This window comes from Diabrotica virgifera, chromosome 4 (assembly GCF_917563875.1).
Source record: "Diabrotica virgifera virgifera chromosome 4, PGI_DIABVI_V3a".
Taxonomy (NCBI): Eukaryota; Metazoa; Arthropoda; class Insecta; order Coleoptera; family Chrysomelidae; genus Diabrotica; species Diabrotica virgifera.
The window spans coordinates 181518336-181530387 of record NC_065446.1 but is presented as its reverse complement, the minus strand read 5'-3'; the positions used below and the strand labels follow the sequence as shown (position 1 = coordinate 181530387).

The window sequence follows — 12052 nt, the reverse complement described above, 5'->3', positions numbered from 1 at the left end:
AAAGTCGAAAGTTTATATACAGAGTTTAACATAAAACAAGAAGCCATAGAATTAAATGAAACAACGGAATCTGTATCAAAAGAGAACGAGAATGAAAGAGAATGTTTTGAGAAACTATATTTCTCATTAATAAGTACTATGAAGCTAAAACTTGACACATTCTATGGTTATAATCGGGCAGGTACGTCGTTAGGCGAGGCTCCAATGCAACAAAAGTCTACAAAGAATTAGCAGCTTTAAAATTGCTGAAATTCTGTGGGTCCTATCTTCAATTTTTGGAGTTTAAGGACTCGTTCAAAGTCTTAGTTGGCGATAATAAAACGTTATCTAATATTCAAAAATGTTATTACTTACGATCATGTTTGAGTGGTGAAGCATTAGGGCTTATAGAATCAATTTCAGTTTCCGAAAATAATTATAAAATGGCTTGGGATTTATTAAAGGAAAGGTACGATCAAAAGAGGTTATTAATCCACAGTCATATAAGAGAATTATTTGAATATCCAGTTATACAAAAGGATTGTCATGCAAGTTTAAGGTCATTTTATGATACATATACAAAGAATTTACGAGCCTTGCAAGTTTTAGATGAGAAAGTAGGCAGTTGGGACAGCTTATTGCTTTATCTGTTTACAAACAAATTAGATAAATATACGCGGCGAGAGTTGGAACAATATAAAATACAGGGTGATTTGCCAACTATGACGGATTTTAATAAATTTTTAAAACAAAGATGCGAGGTATTAGAGAAACTGGAAATTTCAAATGCGGTTCATGATAATACAAAGGAAAAAGATCAATTTAAAAGTTTTAATAACAAATTCAATAATAAAAGAAATTCATTTGTAAGTACTTATCAAGCGGGCTCAGGTACGGTGACTTGTTATTTTTGTAAAGGAAAACATACTATTTTTCGATGTGAAAAGCTTTTGAACTTAACTCCTGCTATGAGGTTACCTGAGATTCGTAAATTAAATCTATATAAGAATTGTTTAAGACCCAACCATGAAATTAGTGATTGTAGACATTCAGGTTGTAAAGCTTGTGGAGGTCGCCATAACAGTCTTCTGCATGTCGATAATTTTAGGGATACAAGGGCATCTAGCGATAATACGAGGGAAAATAATAATTCTATACAATCACGCGATAATTCTAGAACCAGTAATAATGACAATCGAGCGATACAAAATACAAGTGAAAATCAAAACAATACACAAGTGGAAAGTAGTCACACTTGTTTTAGCGAGAAAAGTATGACATCACAAGTGCTGCTGTCAACGGCCTTAGTCAATATCCAAGACAGGCAAGGCAAAGTACATGAGTGTAGGGCGCTGTTAGACAATGGGTCACAAAGCAACTTCATAACAAGGAGATTTTGTGAAAAATTAAATATAAGTATTGAGCCGGTTAATTTTAAAATAGTAGGAGTAGGGCAAGCGATATCCAAGCTAAACAATCGAGTGAAGTTACATAATATATCTTCTTGTACAAGCGATTTCAATTCAGTTATTGACTGTTTAGTTTTAGAAAATATTACCGACAGGTTACCTACGACTTCATTTAATAAAAATATTTTAAAAATACCAAAAGATATTAAATTAGCTGATGATACTTACAATCGAGCGAGAGAAATTGATCTGTTAATAGGATCATCTGTATTCTGGAAAATATTACAATTAGACAGGATTCAATTAGAAGATAGTAAAGTTGTTCTACAAGAGACAAAATTAGGATGGATCTTGGGCGGTGCGATTAGTTCAACGTCTAGCCAGGTAGAAAGGTACGCTAACAATTTTTCCAGCGAATTGAACCAAGAACAGGCTGTTGATAAAATATTATTGAAATTCTGGGAGATAGAAGACGTTCATTCTAGTGTAAAAACGTTCCTTTCAGAAGAAGACCAATATTACGAGACTTATTTCAAAGACACACTCAAGCGAGCAGATGACAATAAATTCATTGTTTCAATTCCATTCAAGGAAAATTTAGCAGATCTGGGTGATTCACTTAAGAGTGATTTAAAACGATATTTCTCACAAGAGAGTAGGCTCTTAAAAAACCCAGAACTAAAACGTGATTATGATAGGTTCATGCAAGAATATTTAGTGGTTGAGGACGAAGGAGAGCAACAATTGGCTTACTATATGCCTCATCATGCAGTTGTTCGGGAAGCCAGTAAAACTACACGCGTTCGAGTGGTATTTGATGCTTCAATGAAATCGGAATCCGGTCTGTCTCTTAATGAGGTACAATGGGTGGGGCCGACTTTGCAGGATGATCTTTTTTCGATAGTTCTCAGATTTCGAAAGTACCAATTTGTTATGACTGCAGATATATCAAAGATGTATCGAATGATTCTCGTAGCTCCCGAACAACGTAAACTACAAAGAATATTTTGGAGAGAAAACGCAGCCGATGACTTAAAATGTTATCAGCTGAACACAGTGACCTACGGCACGGCTTCAGCTCCTTATTTAGCTGTACGATGTTTAACACAATTAGCGAGTGAACATGAAATAAGCAATCCTAAGGCGAGTGAGTCAATAAAAAGATCGTTCTATATGGATGATTATCTAGAAGGAGCAGATAGTGAGCAGGAATTATTGGATTTACAGGCACAAGCGACATCCATTCTAGCGAGTGCAGGATTCCAACTCAGAAAATGGCTATGTAACAAAAGACGATTATTGACAAGGTTTCAAGTAGATACTAGCCTAGAATCAAGTATTTTAAATATAAACAATGGAGAGATGAACAAGATATTAGGGATATTATGGGACTCTGAATCCGATTCAATAAAATATTCCTCACCGGTATTTAAAACGTACCATGCTATCACAAAACGCGTTATATTGTTGTCTATTTCACATATTTTTAACCCTCTAGATCTACTCGGTCCTATTGTAATAGTTTTAAAATTATTAACGCAATCGCTATGGCAAGGGCATTTCGAATGGGATGAGAATCTTCCCGAAGAGATAGTTAATGTATGGTTGAAATTCAAAGACGATTTAGTGAAGATTACTGATATTACCATACCCAGAATGGTCACAGTGTCAACGTATGTATCTGTAGAATTACATGGATTTGGCGATGCAAGCCAAAGGGCTTACGGTTGTTGTTTATATATTAGGTGCCAGGTGCAATCAGGTCAATATGTATCAAAACTTTTATGTTCAAAATCTAGAGTAGCACCAGTTAAAACGTTACTAACTATACCACGACTAGAGCTATGCGCTTCGTTGTTATTAGCACAGCTGGCACAAAGAACAATAAAGGATTTACAAATTAAGTTTGATAAGTGTTATTTTTATTCAGATTCACAGATAGCATTATCGTGGATAAAAGGTCCAGCTAGTAAATGGAAATTATTTGTAGCAAATCGCGTTAATGAAATTCAACAACTAACAGATGTGAGTGATTGGTATTATGTAGCAACTGATCAAAATCCCGCGGATATTGTCTCCAGGGGTATGAGCGTTGATGATATACTTATTTCAAATTTGTGGTGGAATGGTCCCAGTTGGCTAGTTACAAATGACTTAAAAGAATTTATATCTAGTAAAATTCTAAAATTTGAAGGTTTAACAGAACAAAAGCGTATTGCTCATCACTCAATACTAATCGACAATTTTAATTTGTTCACACGGTTTTCAAATTTGAATAAACTTATTCGAGTAACAGCATATATTGCGAGATTTATATTCAATTGTCAATTAAGGCTAAGGGCGAAAGATTCATGCGATAAGGAAAAAAGAGTAGGCATATTTAGCCGCAATGAATTACAAGGGGCGCTCGATATGTTAGTAACCTTGTCACAAAAGGAGTCTTCTCCTGAAGATTTTGAGAGATTAAGTAAGGGCTTAAGATTGAAACGCAATAGTAACTTATTATCTTTGAACCCATTTTTAAAGAATGGTATTATTCGAGTGGGTGGCCGGTTGCAGAAGTCAACCTACAAATACGACAAAAAATATCCGATAATTTTGTCACCTAAACATGTATTAACACGTTTAATATTAAAAGCTGAGCATCAGCGATTAATGCATTGCGGTCCAACTATGTTGTTGGCTTCGATTAGAGAAAGATTTTTTCCCATATCCGGACGTAATATTTGCAAGGGAATTGTCAGGAACTGTATATCATGTATTAGAGCAAACGAATCACACAGTATTTACCTTTCATCAACATAGGAACAGATTTCGCTGGTCCGTTTTTGTTAAAAGATCGATTGACCAGAGGTTCTAAATTGATAAAGAGCTATGTATGTATATTCGTATGTTTATCGACGAAGGCTGTACACTTAGAGGTTACATCCGATCTGACCACTGCTTGTTTTCTAGCTGCCTTTCGACGATTTGTGAGCAGACGTGGGAAACCAAGTAAGGTTTATTCGGACAATGGCAAAACATATGTAGGTGCGAAAAAAGAATTACTAAGTCTTAATAGTTTTCTTAAAGATCAAGCGATCTCGGAAGAATTCAATAATTACTTTACTGAGCAAAGAATAGATTGGCATTTCATACCTTCCAGAGTGCCAAATTTCGGAGGCATCTGGGAGGCTGGGGTTAAAAGTTTTAAATTTCATTTTAAGAGGGTTGTGGGAGAAGCTTATTTATTTATTTATTTATTTATTGGTACACATCACAAACTCCAGTAATAAACAAAAAAAAATGTTAGAATGGTAATCACAGTGATGGATTTAAATATAGAAGAGTTTAACACGGTACGGGTTCAAGTCGAATAAATTCTCAATTCACGTCCTTTATGCCCTCTGACATCCTCTCCTGATCAGTTGAATCCTTTGACTTCCGCTCACCTTCTTCTGGGAAGAAGTTTAGTTTCGCTGCCAGACAAAGACGTCAGTCAGATACCAGAAAATCGTCTCAAGCGCTTCGAGCGATTACAAAAAATTCTTCAGCATTTTTGGAAAGAAAACTTTAAATTAGAAGCAAGTGGAAGCAGCATTCCGAGAGATCTATCCAGCCAGGGGATATTGTACTTGTAATTGATGAACAGACTCCAACCCTAAGTTGGCCAATGGGAAGGGTCGAGTAATTGCATCCAGGAACTGATGGAGTTGTGCGAGTAGTGACGATCCGCATGAACAATAAAATGTTTAAACGACCCGTTTCTAAACTTTGTGTGTTACCAACTGAAACGCAGGACATGGTTGAAAGTGTTAACAAGTTTCAAGGCGGCCGGTATGTTACGGAGAATTAATAGAAAAAGAGTGCAGTTGGCCGCGAGCAGTCGTTAATTAGCAGCCAAAGCGGACGGTTGTCAAAAAAGCTTTGATAACCAAATCTGGTTTCGTTATCCGAATAACAACTATTTTATTGTGTCCAAAAGTGATGAGTGTTATTTAAAGTGTTTGGAGAACTTTTCACGCGAATTAGATGTACATACTTGAACATGCAAAGTTTCCGTTGTCTCATAAGAAACATTTATGTCATTTTCAAGAGTGTTTTTGTTCCGCGCGAGTGCTAATTAGTTAAAAAAACTCGAACTTTGTGTCAAAACATTCTTCGGTTTGGTGTAAGTGTTGACAACAGTATAAAGGTGGGAATCACCGCTCCAAAGTAACGTATTATTTCATTATTATTATTTAAATAAATATTGCAATTTTATAAATATAGAGATTACAAAAGCATTAAAAAAGCCGACGGGGGTTAATTTTCCGCAGGGTTGAACTGAAATTAACCCCTCTCGCGGTTTTTTTTTACATCACATCAAGAAAGATAATAAAAATTGAAAAAATAAGAAAAGTAGAACAATATTTTATTATACCAAAAACTGTTAAGTGTAAATAAGAGGTTAGTGTTTAGCTTCAAAATTATTGATAATAAAATATATTATTTAATAACGCATAAGAATATGCTTCAGATCTTAACGACTTTAAACCATGAGTCAAAATTATAATACTCAGTATGTACAGTATCCACAACAGGACATTACTATAAATCCATCACTAAATTCACTAAACCAATGTGCAGGACCGTACGCGCAAATTCAATATGTACCAATTCAACAGTCCTTATATAATAAGACAGCTCAGAGTATTCAAAACGTGCAACCGCATTTAGTTTCACAACCGATGCAGCCTTCTACTAGTGCAGCACCATATTATCCTGTAGTACCTGTTCAATCGCAATCCCAAGCTGAATCTGCACCAGATGATTGGAAACACGTACATAACAAAAAAAGAAATCGAATTGATAGCCCGGAAAAATATATTAGAGCAACAAAACAATCCAAAATAGATGATTACTGGTTAAACTCACCAATATCGACCTCCAACAAATTCTCTGTATTACAAAAAGAACAAAACGATGCAAATCAGGATACAGCTACAGAAGAACAAAACGATGCAAATCAGGATACAACTACAGAAGAAAACCAGAGCCAAAATACAAATACAACTACTAAGACGCCACCAATATTTGTCTACAGTGTTAAAAATATTACTCCGCTTACCAAACTACTACAAACGATTGCAAAAGATGCTTATGTATTAAAAAATCTCGCCAATGACCAAGTAAAAATAATGCCTCAAAATAATGAAGTCTACTCTGTCATAACAAAAGCACTAGAAGACAAAAATACTGAATTTCATACCTACCAACTCAAAGAAGATCGCTCATTCAGAGTTGTACTAAGAAATGTACATCCATCTACAGATATCAACGAAATTAAGGCGGAAATCCAAAGCGTAGGGCACGAAGTCATAAATATCAATAACATTCGTCAATCAGGTACTAAAAAGCCATTACCACTGTTCTACGTTGAACTAAAACAAGCCGAGAATAACAAAGATATATATGAGATCGATTCATTGTTGAACTATAAAGTAATTTTTGAACCTCCACATAAAAAGCGTGTAGTACCTCAGTGCATAAAATGCCAACGCTACGGCCACACCAAAAATATTTTTGCTACCTTTCTCCAAGATGTGTTAAATGCGCGGGTAACCACAGATCTGATCAGTGCTCTTACAAAGAAAGAAACAACCAGGTGAAATGCGTGCTGTGTGAAGGAAATCACCCAGCAAACTATCGTGGGTGCTTAGTCCACAAAGAGCTGCAAAAAAGAGCATTTCCACAACTGAGAAGCAAACCAACAAGTCAGCCTGTCCAATCAAACCAACACTTAGTAGTCCCGAATGTAACCTATGCTCAGGTAGCAACCGCTGGTAATCAAATACCATCAAATACAGCTCCCAGTCTTCAACAATCCACTGACATGCTCGAACTTAAAAATATGATCAAACAATTGGTAGAACAAATGAGCACAATGTTAAACCTCTTAACCGCTCTCATTGCTAAAAAACCCTAAGATGGAGGCGTTTCTAAAACTAGCTTCATGGAACGCCAATGGCTTATCACAACATACACAGGAAATCAAATACTTTCTACACCTTCATAAAATAGATATACTGCTAGTATCCGAAACTCACTTTACACAAAAAAGTTACCTTAAAATTCCAAACTATACTATATATAGTACTAATTATCCAGATGGATCAGCACATGGAGGCTCTGCTATTATAGTTAGAAATACAATAAAACATCATAATGCTGGCGAGTACCAAACAAATCATATTCAAGCGACCAATATTGTGGTTGAAGACTGGGATGGATCACTTACAGTATCTGCGCTTTATTGCCCCCCACGACACTCTATCACAAACGAACAATTTAAAGATTATTACAATTCACTTGGGAGCCGCTTCATAGCAGCAGGGGACTATAATGCCAAACATACCAGGTAGGGATCAAGACTAATCACTCCGAGAGGTAGAGTTCTCTTAAATATCATAGAGTCAAATAATATGGATTATTCATCAACCGGCGAACCAACATACTGGCCCTCGGACAGAAATAAAATCCCCGATTTGGTCGATTTTGCTGTAGTTAAGAACATCCCTAGGTCTAATATAAAAGCTACATCATGCTACGAATTATCTTCTGATCACTCGCCTATACTATTCACAGTTGGAACCCAGGTACTTAATAAAGAAATATCCCCCTCACTTTATAACAGACGCACACACTGGCCAAAATTCAGATCTATCCTGGAGAACAAGGTGTCTCTAGACATTCCACTAAAAACCAAAGAGGACATTTTTCTTTCTGTGGAACAACTAACTACAAATATCCAATCAGCTGCCTGGCAAGCAACACCAACAATACAAAATAAATGCATAATAAATGACTGCCCACAAGTTGTCAAAAAAAAGATTTTGCTAAAGAGAAGACTGAGGAAAAGATGGCAACAGACCAGAGATCCTGCTGATAAGCGTAGATTCAATAGTGCATCAAGGGAATTAAAAAAGCTCTTCGAAGATCTCAAAAACCAATCACTTCAGTACTACTTGGAAAATTTAGATTCGACTAAAGATACCGATTATTCGCTATGGAAAGCCACGAGAAAACTGAAACAACCCCAGAAACCGTCACCTCCAATTAGAAAATCGGACAGAGAATGGGCTTGTAGTGCACAAGAGAAAGCAAGTTGTTTTGCAGAGTATTTTTCCGAAGTATTTACTCCCAATCAAGTGAATTCACCTGTGGAAGTAGACGTATTCTCATTTCTTCAAAGTCCATATCAAATGAGTTTGCCTATTCCGAAATTTAAGTCGTCCGAAGTCATCTTGGCTATTAATAATTTAAACGATAAAAAATGTCCAGGGTACGATTTGATCAGTGGAAAAGTATTGAAAGAATTACCTATCAAATGCATAAAACTTATAACGTTTATATTCAATGCCATATTAAACTTAGGTTACTTTCCTGATCAATGGAAAGTGTCTCAAATAATAACCATTCTAAAACCGGGGAAACCTCAAGAAGAAACTACATCGTACAGGCCAATCAGCCTCTTGCCAATCACGTCTAAAGTTTTCGAAAAACTATTAGTAAAAAAAACTCGAACCCTGGATCAAAAATCTAATTCCAGACCACCAGTTTGGATTTCGATCCCATCACTCAACAATCCAACAAGTTCACAGAGTGGTAAAACATATAAATGCTGATTTTGAGGCCAAAAGGTACTGTTCAGCGGCATTTCTTGACGTTAGGCAGGCATTTGACAAGGTATGGCATGAAGGTCTCCTATACAAGCTAAAAAAGACATTACCGCACAGCTTTTACATTCTTCTTGAGTCATATTTGTCAGGTAGGTGTTACTTTATTAAATACCAAGATACAATTTCCAAACTCTATTCTATCAAAGCTGGCGTACCACAGGGTAGCGTGCTGGAACCTACCTTGTATCTCTTGTTTACCGCAGATATACCTCCACCTCTTCAGGAACCACTAGAGGAGAGACCACTTACAGAAGAAATGATGCTAGGAACATTTGCCGACGATACTGCAATCCTAGCCTCACACACAGACCCTATTTATGCCTTGCATATCCTTCAAGCGTATCTAGACAGAGTACAAATTTGGTTTTTGGAATGGAAAATTAAAGTGAATGAAGGAAAATCTATTCAAGTTACATTTACAACACGAAGAGGAACTTGTCCTCCTGTAACTTTAAACAATCACCAAGTACCATCAGCCAACGAGGTAAAATATCTTGGTATTCATTTGGACAGAAGTATCACATGGAGGAAACATATCTGGACCAAGAGAAAGCAACTAGGTCTCCAATTTAGAAATATGTATTGGTTAATGGGTCGTTCATCAAGACTATCTCTGGATAATAAATTGCTGCTCTATAAGGCAATACTTATGCCAATCTGGACATATGGGTTGGAACTATGGGGAACAGCCAGTCACTCCAACATCGAAATCATCCAACGCTTCCAATCAAAAACCCTCAGAACCATCACTAATGCACCTTGGTACATCAACAACAGAATTATTCATCGAGACCTTAAAACTGATACGGTACAAGAAGTCATCACAAAACGTAGCGCTGCTTACATTGCCAAGTTGGAAGTTGGAGGATCATGAAAACCAGTTTGCACTTAACCTCCTAGACAATTCCCAAGAACAGCGTAGGTTAAAGAGGTTCAAACCATTGGACTTACCATTTAGAGTAAACTTTTAAACTAATGAGTTAGTAGTTATGAAATGTAAATATTTTGTACACAATTTTATAAAAATTGTACTTTGATTTTGCCAGTGGGTAAAATCTTGGCCGCGAGCAGAAATAAGTGCAGTTGTACGCTCCGATTCGAACGAGTGTGGGAAGTGACAACGACGCGAGAGACTCGACACATGCGCGATATGGTAGGGGAGCCCAAGCCGGGATTTTTGCAGTTACTCGAGCGCGTTAGATTATCATATGGGGAGAAACTTGGTACACTCCAGATGTACCTCTACCATAAATTGGCTCCTAACACAGGGGAGTTCGTTAAGGGGGGCCCGAAAAAAAATCTATCCTTAAAAAAACTCGAAATTGTCAGATTAAGATAATGTAAGTTAAGTAGATGCAAAAGAGTGTATATTTAAAAAATCTGACGATTTGAGCCGGGCGTAACGAAATGGGTGAGCCCCAAAATTTCACAAGAAAAAAGCGAATTGTTCGCGAAATTAATGACAGATCGAAAAACTAAAAAATATGTGCTCAATATTTTTTAAAAACTATCGAATGATACCAAAAACGTCTTCCCACGGAGAGGGGTGGGGGTAAATTTAATATTTTAAATACGAATCCCGCGATATTTCGCGAAATGAACATCAGATCGAAAAACTGTAAAACAGACATTCAATATTTTTGAAGAATCTATCGGATGGCACCAAACACAATCCACCACGGGAGCGTGGTGGGGGTTACGTTAAAATCTTAAATAGGAGTCCCCATTTTTTATTGCAGATTTTGATTCCTTACGTAAAAATAAGTAACTTTTATTCGAAACATTTTTTCGAATTATGGATAGATGGCATTATAATCGGAAAAAACGATTGTTGGAAATGAAAAATTAAATTAAAAATTGGCAAGCGCCCACTAAAATGGAAAACTTTACTTAACTTTTTTGGTTTTAGGACCTACTCTTCACAACCCAATAGGCCCCCAAAGCGCTCGAGTGACTGCACATTTAGCATACTTTGCTCCCCTACCAATAGATAATAGAAATATGGCGAGATGACAATGTGAATTTAATTTAGATGTAATCAATTTGTTTTATAAGTTTTTGTATCAATAAAGTTAAAGTGTATGTTCAAGCGAGTTTAACCAAGCAATTTCCCTAACAATGTTTTTTTCTTGCTTTTTTGGATAATTTTTTTTTGTAAAAAACATGTTTTTGAGTTTAAAATGTGATATTTCGATAGTAAATTTAACCTGAAACAATTCTCCTATAGACGTGTTTGCACTAAATGTGCATAGAACTCACCCTAATTCGCCCTGTACCTAATGACTAATTCACCCCTTTCTCAAAAACGCACCCATTTAAATGGTAGCACTCCGCGGTTTTTTCAAATATAGAGGTCCATTGACTATATAAAACAATAAAACCCTGTTAACGTTGTAGTTCTTTTCTAAAATACATAATCAGTTTCCTATATACCGGTTTTGATTATTTGCATTAACTTAGTATAAAATTAATTAATTTAAAAAAAAATATTTTTTTATTGTTAAACAAAGGTATAAACAAATAGTGTTTGAGCGTTTTGACGTTTTGATTTTTGAATGAATAATTCAAAAATTTAGGTTTAAAGCCAAATAATAAGTTAAAATCAATTTAAAGTTGGGTATATTTACTAAAATTTTGTTGCAGATTCTATGGATTCAAGGTGGGTCTGGTACGTGCACAAGAAATATAGCATCATAACATTCTTTAGCACGCCTTCATGGAAATCAAGTTTGCAGTATTTTGCCTGCCCTGCATTACCTCATAGGAGATGATTATACTAGTAAAGTGGGTACAAAATCTAGATATTTAAAAGAAAATCCCACCCAATATTTACAGAATTTTGCAAAATGTATTGTTAGAATCTGCTTTCTATTACTTTTATATTAATTAGTATTTATTTGATTAATTATTTAATTGTCGCAAATCATACATAAAAAATAGTAAGAAAAAATCTCAGGGTGCCTT

The 12052-nt window shown here is 35.8% G+C and overlaps 1 protein-coding gene across 1 annotated transcript; it reads left to right on the top strand.

The window, feature by feature from the left end:
• Positions 1-422: 422 nt before the first annotated feature.
• Positions 423-11785, top strand: LOC126883757 (uncharacterized). Its single transcript, XM_050649422.1, has 2 exons — positions 423-2159; positions 11732-11785. The coding sequence occupies exons 1-2, from the start codon at positions 423-425 to the stop codon at positions 11783-11785; spliced, it is 1791 nt and encodes a 596-aa protein (XP_050505379.1).
• Positions 11786-12052: the final 267 nt, after the last annotated feature.